We start from the raw sequence: 16,539 nt of genomic DNA, 5'->3' as shown, positions 1-16,539 counted from the left end.
TTTGGCTCATTGTATGATGTATTCGCTTCCTTATCTTTTCTTTTTCTCGGTTTGTTAGACATGTCCTTCACATATAAAACCTGCGCCACATCATTGGCTAGGACTAATGGTTCTTCTGTGTACCCAAGATTGTTAAGATCCACTGTTGTCATTCCGTACTGCGGGTCTACCTATACCCCACCTCCTAACAGATTGACCCATTTGCACCAAAACAAAGGGACCTTAAAATCATGTCCATAGTCAAGTTCCCATATGTCCACTATGTATCCATAATATGTGTCCTTTCCCCTGTTGGTTGCTGCATCAAAGCGGATACCACTATTTTGGTTGGTGCTCTTTTGATCTTGGGCGATCGTGTAAAATGTATTCCCATTTATCTCACACCCTTTGTAAGTCAATACAGTCGAAGATGGTCCCCTGTCCAACGAGTACAACTCATCTGCAACAGTGTTGTCACCCATGAGATGTGTTTGCAACCAACTGCTGAAAGTCCTGATGTGTTCACATGTAATCCAGTCGTCGCGCTGCTCCGGGTGTTTGGAGCACAGAATATTCTTGTGTTCATTGACATACGGGGTCACCAAGGTGGAATTCTGTAGAACTGTGTGAGGGAGTCCTGGATTAGGGGGTCCTCGGACAGCCGGACTATATCCTTTGGCCGGACTATTGGACTATGAAGATACAAGATTGAAGACTTCGTCCCGTGTCCGGATGGGACTCTCCTTGGCGTGGAAGGCAAGCTTGGCAATACGGATATGTAGATCTCCTCCCTTGTAACCGACTCTGTGTAACCCTAGCCCCCTCCGGTGTCTATATAAACCGGAGGGTTTAGTCCGTAGGACAACAACAATCATACCATAGGCTAGCTTCTAGGGTTTAGCCTCTACGATCTCGTGGTAGATCAACTCTTGTAATACTCATATCATCAAGATCAATCAAGCAGGAAGTAGGGTATTACCTCCATCGAGAGGGCCCGGACCTGGGTAAACATTGTGTCCCCCGCCTCCTGTTACCATCCGCCTTAGACGCACAGTTCGGGACCCCCTACCCGAGGTCCGCCGGTTTTGACACCGACATTGGTGCTTTCATTGAGAGTTCCACTGTGCCGTCACCGTAAGGCTTGATGGCTCCTTCGATCATCGGACAACTTGATGGCAACGATGCGATCCAGGGTGAGGTTTTCCTCCTCGAACAGATATTCGTATTCGGCGGCTTCGTACTACGTGCTAACTCGCTTGGCCATCTGGAGCAGATCGATAGCTACGCCCATGGCCATCAGGTCAGGTTTGGAAACTTGAACTATACTGCCGACATCCGCGGAGACTTGTCTTCAATGGATTCAAGCCCATGTCAGGTGCGCCGCACAATCACGACGAGCATGATTTAGCCCTGCCGTCGGACTGTGTTCGGGAGATCACACCTGCAACTACTCCGGCCCTCAATCCGGAACAAATTGCGCCATCTGTGGACGGGTGGATGGACCCCGCCACGGAGGCCGCACACTCAGTGGCGATAGCGCCGAATACTGACCTCACCTCCTACGAGACCCGTGTTGTCGAACCGTTGGATTCGTCCCCGGCCACGGACTCCGAGCCGCTTGTGTCCGTGCCCATCAAATCCGATTGGGCACCGATCATGGAGTTTACCTCCGCCGATATCTTTCAGCACTCGCCTTTTGGCGACGTACTAAACTCGTTGAAGTCTCTCTCCCTGTCGGGAGACCCTTGGCCGAACTATGTCCGGCTAGAATGGGATGTGGACGACGAAGAAATTCGCGCCCCACCCACCACCCACTTAGTAGCCACTGTCGACGATTTAACCGACATGCTCGACTTCGGCTCCGAAGACATCGACGGTATGGACGACGATGCAGGAGACGAACAAGAACCACCGCCCACAGGGCGCTGGACAGCCACCTCATCGTATGACATATACATGGTGGACACCCCCAAAGAAGGGGATGGCGACAAGACAACGGAGGATAATCCCTCCAAGAAGCAACCCAAGCACCGACGTCAGCGGCGCCGCTCTAAGTCTCGCCATAGCAAAAGCAGCGATACCGGCACAAGAGACAATAACGCTCCGGATAGTGCCGAAGACGATGATAATCCCCTCCAGCCAGACCTCAAGCGGGAGGATGAACAAGCTAGCCCTCCGGAACAGGCAGCAAATGAAGAATCAGAGGATGACAATTACATGCCTCTCTCCGAAGACGAAGTGAGCCTCGGCGACGAAGAATTTGTCGTGCCTGAGGATCCCGTCGAGCAGGAACGCTTCAAGCGCCGGCTTATAGCCACAGCAAACAGCCTGAAGAAAAAGCAACAACAGCTTCGAGCTGATCAAGATCTGCTAGAGGATAGATGGACCGAAGTCCTGGCAGCCGAGGAATACGAACTCGAGCGCCCAACAAAGAGTTATCCAAAGCGCAGGTTGCTACCTCAACTCGAGGAGGAAGCATTGAAACCTACATCACCAGCATATGATGCGGCTGATCGACCACCTCGTGGCCGAGACAGAGAGGCATTTCAGCCCGAAGTCCAGCCCGCACCCCGCCGCCAATCAAACAAAAATACCAAGGCCCGGGGCAACACGGGGGACCTGCGAGACATATTGGAAAACAAGGCAAAACATGCAAGATCGATCTACGGATCACGGGGGCGCGCACCAACGCGGGACGATGACCGTCACGCCGGATATACTAAAAGCAAATCCGGCCAGGCCGAACACAGCAGACAAGACTCATATGAACTGCGTCGTGATATAGCCCGGCATAGAGGCGCCGCACACCCCCTATGCTTCACTGACGAAGTAATGGATCACGAATTCCCAGAAGGGTTAAACCCGTAAACATTGAATCATATGATGGTACTACAGACCCCGTGGTATGGATAGAAGACTTCTTCCTCCACATTCACATGGCCCGCGGGGATGACCTACATGCCATCAAGTATCTACCGCTAAAACTCAAAGGGCCGGCCCGGCATTGGCTTAATAGCTTGCCGGCAAACTCCATCGGAAGCTGGGAGAGCCTGGCAGATGCATTCCTGGACAATTTCCAAGGCACTTATGTGCGACCGCCGGATGCTGACAATTTAAGTCATATAACTCAGCAGCCAGGGGAATCGGCCAGGAAATTCTGGACCCGGTTCCTAACTAAGAAGAACCAAATCGTCGATTGTCCAGATGCAGAAGCCTTAGCGGAATTTAAGCATACTATCCGCGACGAATGGCTCGCCCGACACCTCGGCCAAGAGAAGCCAAAATCAATGGCAGCCCTCACAACACTCATGACCCGCTTTTGCGCGGGCGAAGATGGCTGGTTGGCTCGTAGTACCAATATAGCAAGCAAACCTGGCACATCAAAGGCCAGGGATAGCAATGGCGAACCACGACGCAACAAACACAAGCGCCGCAAATATGGTGAAAACGCCAATGGTACGGCAGTCAATGCCGGGTTCAGGGGCTCAAAGTCCGGTCAGCGGAAGGGGCCACTCAAGAATAATAATTCGGGTCCATCCAGTTTGGACCGCATACTCGATCGCCAATGCCAAATCCATGGCACCCCAGGAGCGCCAGCCACCCATACCAACAGAGAATGCTGGGTCTTCAAACAAGCCGGCAGGGCAGGCGCCAAAGACGGAGAAGAGGGGCCTCAAAGCGATGAGGGCGACGAAGAGCCCAGATCACCGAACACAGGAGGGCAAAAGAAATTCCCCCCGCACATTCAATCGGTGAACGTGGTAAATACCACCCAAATTACCAACTCGGACCAGATACACACCCTTAGGGATGCCGACTTAATGGAACTAGTCGTCCCACAATATAAATTAGGGCCGGTCACCTTCAACCGCACGGATCGTCCGGTCAACGCCAATTATGGCAATCCAACCGCACTAGTCCTCGACCCGATAATAGACGGGTTCCACCTCACTCGAGTCCTTATGGACGGAGGCAGCAGTCTAAATCTGCCTTACCAGGACACAGTGCGCAAGATGGGCATCGATCATTCGGTGATCAAACCCACTAAAGCCACTTTCAGAGGCATTATACCAGGAGTGAAAGCCAGCTGCACAGGCTCCATCGCCCTTGAGGTAGTCTTCGATCACCAGAAAATTACCGTACCGAAGAGTTAATCTTCGAAATCGTCCCTTTCCGCAGTGATTATCAGGCACTGCTCGGACGAACCGCGTTTGCTCGATTCAACGTGGTGCCACATTATGCCTACCGTAAGCTCAAGATGCCCGGTCCACGCGGCGTCATCACAGTCAATGTCAAGGCCGAACCTTCCCCCAGCACAAACAAATACACCACTGCTTTAGCAGTAGAAGCAACGAGCAGCACCTTGCAGCCGAACCTCGAGTCAACGTCCAGGCTCCCGGACACCGCCAAGGGACTCCGAACTGCTTCGCAGAAGGATAGCCCGGCTCGTCCAGAGCTTAATTAAACACTCCGGCGAAGGCCAGGACAGGCCGAACTCAGCGGCTCAACCGCTCTTCGGCACGCAAATATTTCTTACATTTCCTTCGCAGGTTCACCTTTGCGCCGACCAGGACGAACTATACGGAGGCAGCTTGAACGCGCAAGGGAATCCTTAGATATTCCCCGCAATGACCATCCGGCTATATTACGGATCCGCACTCAGCTCCTTCCCCCCTGGTCTCAGCAGGTTCCACCATCATATTCCCTTTTTATCACATTACTTGTACTCATACGCAAAGACGTACTATTAAATACAACATGTGGATTTATATGACGATTACCTGCCGTTATTTCTTATTGAAATTCTTATGTCAAGTGGCATCCGTACACAACGATATGCCTTAAAATATGCGAGGGGCTTCGTTTTACCCATAATACGGCAATAAAGTCCGAACACCTTCATGGAAGTTCGGCACCTCGAACCTATAGCATTATATGCATCAGCTCCGAATCATGTCTTGGGTCAATAGTTGGGTTTGCCCGGCTCCCACGTTTTGGTACCTTACGTTCTGCTATATCGGCTAAGGTAGCACTGGGAGAACTACTGCGATTGTGTCCCGGTTCTTCCGGACGAGCACCTCAGTAGAGAAAGCCGAAAACTGACTGTCATGATACGGCGAGAGTTGGTCAGCTGTTCGAGAGGTCACAAAATCTTTAAGGATTTCTCCCGCATAATGCCATAACCAATGCAGCGTGCGATGGATCGGTTTTTCCCGATCAGGTGCTTATAGAGCCCCTAGTATGGTCTTCCGAACACCAGGGGCTGCGCCTACCATACTAAAGCTCCTATGGCTAAGTGAGAGTGATAAAGCCCTATAGTCTGATTGTCTGGTTCGTTGTGCTGAGCGCCTCCTTCGAAGGACCCAAAAATGGGATAAAGAGTGCTCAGGTTTATCCCGAACACCCCCGTACTGCTTACGAGGGGGCAGAAGCCGACGACTGGCCAACTCTCAGGTTTAACATATAAAACGGCCGCACAGGAGGGTAAACTTTTATATGACAAGCAACAAATCAATGACCTTGTTCAAACATTACAAAGGACAAACATGATGTGCATTCATGGGAATATAATGTCCTTGGTACATAGCTCCGCTCCAAGGTAGGATCCTTTCCGGACTCATAATACAATTCGGGCTTGCGGTGCTCCTTTCCCTCTGGCGGCCCTTCGGTCATCAGCTTCTCAGCATCCATCTTCCCCCAGTGCACCTTTGCGCGGGCGGAGGCCATCCGCGCACCTTCTATACAGACCGACCGCTTAATGACGTCAAGTCAAGGGCAAGCGCTTACAAGCCGCTTCACGAGCCCGAAGTAGCTGCTTGGAATCGGCTCAGCAGGCCATAGCCGGATAACCAAATCTTTCATGGCTAATTCCGCCACCTTATGCAGTTCGATCAGCTGATTCAGTTGATCGGCAAAAGGCACCGGATAATGCGGTGCCAAATACTGCGACCAGAAGAGCTTATCTGCGGTGTTCCTTTCTTCGGCTCGGTAGATATGGGCGGCATCTGATATGCTGGGGGGTAGCTCAGCAAATACCCCTGAGAAATCCGGATTAAAAATTATAAACATAGTTTTCTCCTCAAATACTTGCTTTACATGGAAAAGCCTTACCCACCGCGATCTTCCTCGCCTCTTGGATCCCCTGCAGGGCGCTTTGGGTTTCCCCCCCCCCCGGGCATCGCTCGCGGCCTGATGCGCCTGGATGAGTTTGGATTCCTTTTCTGTTAAACTCTGCTCCAAGGTCTCGCACTTCCTCATGGCCTCTTGCAGCTCCTGCTCAGCTTTAATAACCCTGGCCTCGTGCTTCTCACGAAGAGCCTGCTCTATGGCCGCCTTTTCCTCGGCCTCGGCCACGGCCTTTTTAAGGGCCTCGACTTCGGTCACAATCCCTAGCACAAATCATGAAGCTTATTTCATACTAAAAATTCATTCGCAATAAACACGAGCAAGGCTTGTGCATACCTTGTTTATCTCTCAACTATATTCTCAATTGGCCAAGTTGTTCTTTGGCCCGCTCCAGACTTTGATTTAGTCCGGAGATTTCCGCAGTACGAGAGGCAGCAGCCCCTACAGACGCCTGCTTATAACAGAAGAGAAATCAATATCATTCAATGAGTCTTCCTGCGATCATAAATTCGATCCCCTGTCCGGTTCTTTCTCTCACCGAACAGTGTATCAGGGGCTACTATATATACTATGACACTCTTCGAAAACTCATAAAACATACCTCAAAGCCTCTTATAAGGCTGATACAGGCTTTGTCCAGTCCACTCTCAGTTGACTGAATCTTCTCAATCACCGCACCCATAAGGGCACGGTGTTCATCAACGATGGAGGCGTTCTTCAACGCCACCTCTGGTTGGACAGAGGTCGCCGATGGAACAGGCACGCCCCCTCCAGCTGAGGGAGGCCGCCTGCTTGATTCTGGAGTCGTATAGATCTCCGGAATCGCATCCGGCTGGGAGCCGAACTCAAGATGGCCCCCAGCTCCCATGGGAATCTTTTTCCCCACGTGTCCGACCCCTGAGGTTTGACCTCCAGGCGCCGCCTTCATGGTTTTTCCCTTTCCTCCTTGGCCAGGGTCCTTCTGGGACGAAGCCTCGGTGTCATGCCCCTGTTTGGAGGAAGGGGCCTTTGGGGGCGTCCCGCTCTCCATAGCATTTGAGCTCAGCAAGTCCTTTGATGAGGATTGGTTGATACGGGACCTCGCCGGACTACAAAAAATATGGCTTAGGTTGAAATACTATGCCATGATAAGTCTGGACGCCTAAAAAGTACTCGGACTTTATATACTCACGAGTTCACCAGGGGCTGGGCCCTGGGATCCCATGCCGGGCCGCTGTCGGCGGTGGCAGTGGACTCCTCCGGAAGAGGAGCCTTTCCCCTTTTGGGCAGCTCGGCCTCCAAGTGTACGGAGGTCGTCCTCTTCTTTCGTCCCCCCGCAGGGGATTCGTCTTCCTCCTCCTCCTCGTCCTCTTCGGAGGCGGAATTGGCATCGGAGCCTTCGGATATTATGTCCGAGGTGCCGCGGCGACGAAGGCCGCCCCGGGTCTTTTTGGCCTCCTTCTCGGCCGTCTTCTTCGGCACCTTGTAAGGCGCCGGGACCAGCATCTTTGTCAAAAGTGGGATGGCCGGTTCTTCAGGCAGCGGAGCCGGACAATGGATCCGCTCCGCCTTCTTCGTCCAGCCCTGGGGGAGTTATATAAAACACGTTAAGCGCTTCCTTTGGGTTATGCGGATAGAAAAGTTTGATAACTCACCGAACTTGCAGGGCGGGACAGTTGGTACCCGCGGTCCTCGGCGGAGACCGGCCACGATTTTGCTGGACTTGAAAAGCACCTTCCAGATGTCCTTGTGCGAAGATCCGAAGAGCTCTCGCAGGGTTTGGTGCCTGGCCAGATCGAATTCCCATAGATGGCAAGTCCGGTGCTGACAAGGCAGGATCCAGCGAACTAGCATCACCTGGACCACATTGACAAGTTCAATGTTCTTGTCTCCCATATCTTTAATGCGCGTCTGGAGCACCGACAGTTCGTCGGACGAGGACCAGTCCAGGCCTTTCTTGACCCAGGATGTAAGCCGCAAGGGGGCGCCGGATCGAAACTCGGGAGAGGCGGCCCACTCTGTGCCGCGCGGCTTAGTGATATAAAACCACTGTTGTTGCCACTCCTTGACAAAATCATTAAAGGTTCCCGTTGGCCATATAACGCTGGGCATCTTGCTCACCATGGCGCCCCCGCACGCGGCGTGCTTGCCGCCCACAACCTTGGGCTTCACGTTAAAAATCTTCAGCCATAAACCAAAGTGCGGCGAAATGCGGAGAAAAGCCTCGCACACGACAATGAATGTCGAGATGTTGAGGAAGGAATTAGGGGACAGATCGTGAAGATCGGTCCCATAATAATACATGATGCCGCAGACGAACGGGTGGAGGGGAAACCCTAGCCCGCGGACAAAATGAGGGAGGAATACGACCCTCTCGTGGGGTTCCGGAGTAGGGACGATTTGTCCCGCCGTCGGGAGACGGTGGCTGATTTTCTTGGCCAGGTACCCGGCCTCCCGAAGCTTTTTGATATCCTTCTCTCGGACGGTAGAGGCCATCCATTTGCCTCCTGCTCCGGATCCGGACATCTTCGGAAGGCCTTTTGTGGGCAGAGAAGATGAACGCTTGGGCGCTGGAGCTTGAGCGGAGGGGAATGAATCGGGAAGAGGCGTGGGTGCAAAAGGGAGTCCTTTTCCCCTTATAAAGGCAGCAGGGATTCTGTGCCTCCCTACTTGCCTGTAAAACCTCTTATTCCCCAAGCGCCGTAATTGATGGCGCGGCAGGGTTACCCACACCCATATTGATGAGAATCCCGTGATAAGGGGACACGATCTCTGCTTCGACAAGACGTGCCGAGGAAACCGCCTCGCAATATGTGTTGTGGCTGGTTGTGAAAAATGGTTTGAAATGACCGGGCCGTGGTGTGATGTCATGCTGCAAAACGCGTCGACAGATTAGATTTGTGGAAATATTATTCTCTCTACGGTGGTATGTGGAATTTGTTTTGCAGAGCCGGACACTATCCTTGTGTTCAAAATCTTCTATGGAGTATTCGGAGGGGGAACCCGCCTTGCAATGCCGAAGACAATCTGCGCACTGGACTCATCGTCATTGAAGCCTGGTTCAGGGGCTACTGAGGGAGTCCTGGATTAGGGGGTCCTCGGACATCCGGACTATATCCTTTAGCCGGACTGTTGGACTATGAAGATACAAGATTGAAGACTTCGTCCCGTGTCCGGATGGGACTCTCCTTGGCGTGGAAGGCAAGCTTGGCAATACGGATATGTAGATCTACTCCCTTGTAACCGACTCTGTGTAACCCTAGCCCCCTCCCGTGTCTATATAAACTGGAGGGTTTAGTCCGTAGGACAACAACAATCATACCATAGGCTAGCTTCTAGGGTTTAGGCTCTACGATCTCGTGGTAGATCAACTCTTGTAATACTCATATCATCAAGATCAATCAAGTAGGAAGTAGGGTATTAACTCCATCGAGAGGGCCCGAACCTGGGTAAACATTGTGTCCCCGGCCTCCTGTTACCATCCGCCTTAGACGCACAGTTCGGGACCCCCTACCCGAGATCCGTCGGTTTTGACACCGACACTGTGTAGTGTGCTTGAGACCAAGATTGTCCGTCCCTACATATTATTGAGTCCACTCCTAGCGTGCCTTTTCCAGTTAGTCTCCCCTCATACTGCGATTGAGGGAGACCAATCTTCTTAAGGTCAGGAATGAAGTCAAGATAAAACCCAAAAAACCTCCTCTGTTTGATGGCCCGTGGAGATGCTTCCTTCTGGTCTAGCACGGTTCTGAACATATTTCTTTAAGACTCCCATGAACCTCTCAAAGGGGAACATATTGTGTAGAAATACAGGGCCCAGAATGGCAATCTCGTCGACTAGATGAACTAGGACATGCGTCATGATATTGAAGAAGGATGGTGGGAACACTAGCTCAAAACTGACAAGATATTGCACTAAATCACTCCTTAACCTTGGTAGGATTTCTGGGTCAATTACCTTCTGAGAGATTGCATTGAGGAATGCACATAGCTTCACAATGGCTAATCGAAAAAAAATCGGTAGAAGCCCCCTCAATGCAACCGGAAGTAGTTGCATCATAATCACGTGGCAGTCATGAGACATTAGGTTCTAGAAATTTTTCTCTGCCATATTTATTATTCCCTTTATATTCGACGAGAAGCTAGACGGGACCTTCATACTGAGCAGGCATTCAAAGAAGATTTCCTTCTCTTCTTTGGTAAGAGCGTAGCTGGCAGGACCTTCATACTGCTTTGGATGCATGCCGTCTTTTTCGTGCACACGTTGCTGGTCCTCTTGTGCCTCCGGTGTATCTTTTGTCTTCCCATACACGCCCAAGAAGCCTAGCAGGTTCACACAAAGATTCTTCGTTACGTGCATCATGTCGATTGCAGAGCGGACCTCTAGGTCTTTCCAATAGGGTAGGTCCCAAAATATAGATTTCTTCTTCCACATGGGTGCGCGTCCCTCAGCGTCATTCGGAACAGATAGTCCGCCAAGACCCTTTCCAAAGATTACTTGTAAATCATTGACCATATCAAGTATGTGATCACCAGTACGGACGGCGGGCTTCTTCCGGTGATCTGCCTCACCTTTGAAATGCTTGCCTTTCTTTCGACATTGATGGTTGGTCGGAAGAAATCGACGATGTCCCAGGTACACATTCTTCCTGCATTTGTCCAAATATAAACTTTCGGTGTCATCTAAATAGTGCGTGCATGTGTGGCATCCCTTGTTTGTCTGTCCTGGAAGGTTACTGAGAGCAGGACAATCATTGATGGTTACAAACAACAATGCATGTAGGTCAAATTCCTCCTGGTCGTGCTCATCCCGCACACGTACACCTTTTCCATTCCACAGCTATAAAAGTTCTTCAACTAATGGCCTTACGTACACATCAATGTCGTTGCTGGGTTGCTTAGGGCCTTGGATGAGCACTGGAATCATAATGAACTTCCGTTTCATGCACAACCAAGGAGGAAGGTTATAGATACATAGAGTCACGTGCCAGGTGCTATGATTGCTGCTCTGCTCCCCAAAAGGATTAATGCCATCCATGTTAAACCAAACCATACGTTTCTTGCGTCACCTGCAAAGTCCCCCCACGTTCTCTCGATTTTTCTCCACTGCGACCCGTCAGCGGGTGCTCTCAAGTTCCCGTCTTTCTTACGGTCCTCTTTGTGCCATCGCATCACTTGGCATGCTCTTTGTTTCTGAACAGACGTTTCAACCGTGGTATTATAGGAGCATACCACATCACCTTGGCAGGAACCCTCTTCCTGGGGCGCTCGCCCTCAACATCACCAGGGTCATCTCGTCTGATCTTATACCGCAATGCACCGAATACCGGGCATGCGTTCAAATCCTCGTACGCACCACGGTAGAGGATGCAATCATTAGGACATGCATGTATCTTCTGCACCTCCAATCCTAGAGGGAATAGAACCTTCTTTGCTCCGTACGTACTGTCGGGCAATTCGTTATCCTTTGGAAGCTTCTTCTTCAATATTTTCAGTAGCTTCTCAAATCCGTTGTCAGATACACTATTGTCTATCTTCCATTGCAGCAATTCCAGTGTGGTACCGAGCTTTGTGTTGCCATCTTCGCAATTTGGGTACAACCCTTTTTATGATCCTCTAACATGCGATCGAACTTCAACTTCTCCCTTTCACTTTGGCATTGTCTCTTTGCATCAACAATGACCCGGCGAAGATCATCATCGGGCACATCGTCTGGTTCCTCTTGATCTTCAGCTTCCCTCGTTGCAGCATCACCGTATTCAGCGGGCGGATAGTTGTCATCATCCTCTTCTTCTTCGTTGTCTTCCATCATAACACCTCTTTCTCCGTGCTTGGTCCAAATATTATAGTGTGGCATGAAACCCTTCTCAAGCAGATGAATGTGAAGGGTTTTCAAGTCAGAGTAAGACTTCATATTCCCATAGATAGGGCATGGACAACACATAAAACCATTCTGCTTGTTTGCCTCAGCCACTTCGAGAAAATTATGCACGCCCTTAATGTACTCGGAGGTGCGTCTGTCACCGTACATCCATTGCCAGTTCATCTGCGTGCATTATATATAATTAAGTATGTCAAAAACCATTACAAAACATCATGAATAGAGAAGTGACCAAATTAATAGAAGTTCATCATCACATTAAAACCAAACTACAGTAGTGATCAAATGTTATTACTGAAAAAATAAATACATAAAGTTCATACATAGTTCTCATTGAACAACATATAGCTCTCTAGAGCATCTAATTAAAACATACATTGAAACTATGTAAAACATTTAAATGCAACAACGAATGCGATCATAATCGCAACTAAGGTAACAATTGATCCAACGACATAATGATACCAAGCCTCAGTATGAATGGCATATTTTCTAATCTTTCTAATCTTCAAGCGCATTGCATCCATCTTGATCTTGTGATCATAGACGACATCCGCAACATGCAACTCCAATTTCATCTTCTCCTCCTCAATTCTTTTCAACTTTTACATGATGTAAGTGTTTTCTTTTTCAACTAAATTTAATCTCTTGACAAGAGGGTCGGTTGGAATTTCCGGTTCACATACCTCCTAGATAAAAACATCTATGTCACGTTGGTCGGCATAATTGTCATAAACACTAAATAAAACAAATAGTTATAAAAGATAATATACCACATCCGAATCATAGACAGGACGAGGGCCGATAGGGGCGGATACCTAAACCATCGCACTATCTAATAACAAACAATAATAAAGTAAGAAAATTATACAAGTATCTATCTAAATCATACAAGTAAGAATTTTGTTTCATTTAGAAAGAAGATAAGAACAAGAGGCGACGAGATCGGCACGGGCGATCGACGGCGGTGAGGACGGGGATGGGACAGGACGGACCGGCAAACCTAGACAAATCTTAAGAAAAATGGAGTTTGGACAAGGAGCTTGGAGAGGAGAAAGCTTAAGTGTGGCTCGGGCATTTCATCGAACACCTCATGTGCATAGGAGCGAGGCGAGCTAGAGCAACACACACCTCTCCCACGGCCGGCCAAAGAAACATAGCACAAACTGAGCAGTGAGCGGGCAGGGGCGGGGGTATATATAGGCTTCTCTTTAGCCCCGATTGGTAGTCCCGGTTTCAGCCACCAACCGGGACTAAAGGTGCTGGGCCAGGAGCGAGGCCCATCGGTCCCGGTTCGTGTCTGGAACCGGGACCAAAAGTGTCAGACGAACCGGGACCAATGGCCCCCGAGGCCTGGCCAGCGCCCTGGCCTCACGAACCAGGACTGATGCGCCCTTTGGTCCAAGTTCTTGAGTGAACCGGGATTAATGCCCTTATCCTGGCCACAACCAAAGCCCTGTTTTCTACTAGTGTACTGGCGGGAGCTGGAGAGCGGCCAGGAGGACGTCCAGGCGATGGGAGGCGACGAGGACGGCGGCTGGCAAGCTAGCTGACGGCTGGGGGAAATCATGAGGCTGCTCGGATGAACATGCGCCACTGTTTTTTTTACTAGAGAAGCATTTAAGAAGGCATCCTACGCCTAATAAAGAGTGAATCGTATGTACGCGGTGTGACCGGCCGAAATTCACCAATAAAATATTCTCTCTGTCCCGTTTTACTTGTTTCACGCGTGCAGTACATTTGATATCTGCAAAAAAGTCCTCGTACTTTCAAACCGCTAAAAAAAGGCCTCCATCTTCTTCCTTCGATTGAAGCAAGAGGTGAAAGTTTGATTTTAAGTAGAACAGAATTTGAACTTAAATTTTATTGACGCATTAAATATCCAATCAAAATTACATGAAACAGTGAACACTTTAGGTGTCCGTATTTACTGGTGTACAGTATATATATATGAACAATAAACCAATCAAAATTACTCGTGCGTCGTTTTTTAAGTCCGGAACTTGGACTTGAGGAGCTTGATGATCTCGCCGTCGACCTGGAAGCTCTTGGAGAGGACGGCGTCGGGGATCTCCGGGTCAGCCCCAAAGAGCGACGGCGCGGCAAGGACAACTCCGGGGAGCTGGCTGTTGAACACGGTGACGGCCCTGGCGGCCTCCTTGCCGGTGTTGAACTGGAAGTGCACCATGCCGCGCGGGATGACGAAGCTCTCCCCCTCCCGCACCACCTTGGAGTAGAAAGTGCCGGCGGTGCTGACAAAGCCCACGAGCATCTGGCCGGCGACGACGTGCACGAGCTCGGCGGCGCGCGGGTGGCTGTGCAGCGGGTTGACGCCGCCGGGGGCGAGGTCGACGCGGTTGATGGAGACGCCGAGCGTGTTGAGCCCCGGGAAGGCCGCCACGTTGCCCGACGTCACGCTGGACCCGAACGGGCTCTCGGCCGCGTCGGCGGCGCCCGAGCGCGCCAGCCCCGCGAAGAAGAAGTCGTCGGAGACCACCGCCGACGCCGGCTTGCACGGGAACCCCGGGTACGACGGATGGTCGGCCGAGCCGTTGGTGACCGCCGCCACGCAGAAGTCCTGCACCGGCTCCGGGTCCGCCGTGCACGCCGACACGAGCGCGGCGACGGCCACGATCAACACGAGAACCGGCGATGGCATGATCGAGACTCTGGAGCGCGCCATTGCCGACGAGACGTTCTCTTTTTAAAGAGCCGATGAGATTGTTGGTGCGTACGTGTTGTGGTACTGTGGTCACGATGATCGGGGATGGGTGTATATATAACCCGGAGAAGAGTTGGGATGGAGGTAGGGAACAAATGTCAAAGGGCCGGGGTTGAAGGGTTCAAAAGCTCACTAAAGTCTCCCTTCATTTCGTACCGAGACGTGGACATGTCTTGTTGGAAGTTTCCGTGCATCGTCATCGGTAACTAATCGGGGGCACACGCCATGACTAAAGAAAATTCCCCTTTTTTTGTTTTTTACAAAAAATAAAAAACACACAAAGTGTTGCAAACAAAGATTTACGTTTGGTGCAATCACATGAATTTTTGTGCCATGTGAAAAAATAACAAATCCGGTGCAGAAAAACTGCTTTTCTAGCAGGCACCATTTTAATCATTTGTTGATTGAAGAACATGAACTAACACATTTTAACACGCAAATTTGTATGTGCATAGTATACTAGTACCATATGTAATTGACATACTTGTTTCAAGATTTTTTTTTAAATTAAAATATATGTCTTTTGAATATTTTTCTAAACTAATTGGTGCAAAGTCCAACCGGGAGCACGGAATCCACGCACGCGTTATCGACGCCTTTTTTACCACGGTCGCTCTAGCTAATTTGTTAGCTGCGGTTGGTGTTTGGCGACAATCATCTAGATTCTTGTTTGTGAGACGCTTTCAAATCCTAGTGCTTTGGCGACTGGAGACTGGTCGCGTGTTCATCATCGCCATCAGTGACGAACAACAGTGGCTTGACGTGCGCGCTAGGGTGACCAAGATTTTTGGTTGGTGGAGAGCGGAGGAGGACCCGGTCGGCCAAGAGGTTTCTTGTTTCTTCTCCAATTGATTGGAAGGTGAACTGCACCACGCGCACACATGTCATGCAATGCTCACCACATACACAAGCATACCGTTTATTTTTTTATTTTTTGCGGGAACACAAGCATATATACCGTTGAAGTATGCGTAGATTGCCCAACCTTCTCCATGCACTTTTTGGTTCTACTGATTAGTGCATGAAACTTCCACAGTTTTAAAAACCAGATCAGTGACTCGGTAAGGTCCTCGGTTCAGGTTTTCATCGGGCGGACCGCGGGTTCCCCGGTTTGGTGGCCGGTTTTTTAGACCATAAATGAGACGTATCAAATATGCTAAGTTTCGATGGCTTGACTGGGAAATAGGCTAGGAAATTGGGATGGTTTTTTAGACCATAAATGAGACGTATCAAATATGGTAAGTTTCGCGAAATCACTAATTAAGGAGTACTCGTTGCAAAGAACACTCCACCTTCCCAGGTCACGACAAGTGGCGCACATGCAGCACGCCACTTGTCGCAACCTGGGAGTTTTCCCTTTTTTCGTAGATCCGTTTATTCAAAACATTTTATCTCTTAAACCGTGCGTCCAAATCTCAAACCGTTTTCACCATTGAATTCCTCGCGTCGAGATCTTCAAAATTAGATCCCATGTTGATAGGTTTTGACGAAAAAATTTTCACGAAAAAACCGGACAAAAAAACGACGAAAAAACCAAACCAGGAGCACGGTTTTTTTCCTTTCCGAAAGAGGCACGCCTGTGCCTCTCGCGAAATCACAACCGTGCCTCCTGTGGAAGCAAAACCGTGACTCTCATGGAAAAAAAACAGAAAACGCATTTTTTTCCTTTCCCAAAAAGGCACGCCCGTGACTCGCGAAAGCACAACCGTGCCTCTGGCGAAAGCAAAACCGTGACTCTCGCGAAAGAAAAAAAAACAGAAAGCGCATATTTTTTCCCTTTCCGAGAGGCACGGCCGTGACTCTCGCGAAAGCACAACCGTGCCTCTCGCGGAAGCAAAATCGTGACTCTCGC

The 16,539-nt window shown here is 50.1% G+C and overlaps 1 protein-coding gene across 1 annotated transcript; it reads right to left on the bottom strand.

Annotated features, from left to right (window-relative positions):
• Positions 1-13,792: 13,792 nt before the first annotated feature.
• LOC109762205 (germin-like protein 3-7) lies at positions 13,793-14,726 on the bottom strand. The gene has a single exon (XM_020321019.4). It carries the CDS (start codon positions 14,646-14,648, stop codon positions 13,956-13,958), a length of 693 nt encoding a protein of 230 aa, XP_020176608.1. The 5' UTR covers positions 14,649-14,726; the 3' UTR covers positions 13,793-13,955.
• Between the last annotated feature and the right edge of the window lie 1,813 nt (positions 14,727-16,539).

This window comes from Aegilops tauschii, chromosome 5 (assembly GCF_002575655.3).
Source record: "Aegilops tauschii subsp. strangulata cultivar AL8/78 chromosome 5, Aet v6.0, whole genome shotgun sequence".
In the NCBI taxonomy this organism is placed as follows: Eukaryota; Viridiplantae; Streptophyta; class Magnoliopsida; order Poales; family Poaceae; genus Aegilops; species Aegilops tauschii.
The sequence above is the reverse complement of the archived record's forward strand: the minus strand, read 5'-3'. Positions and strand labels throughout refer to the sequence as shown.

Coding starts and splice junctions, on each gene's coding strand:
- LOC109762205 (XM_020321019.4), bottom strand. CDS start 14,648: ATGGCGCGCTCCAGAGTCTCGATCATGCCATCGCCGGTTCTCGTGTTG.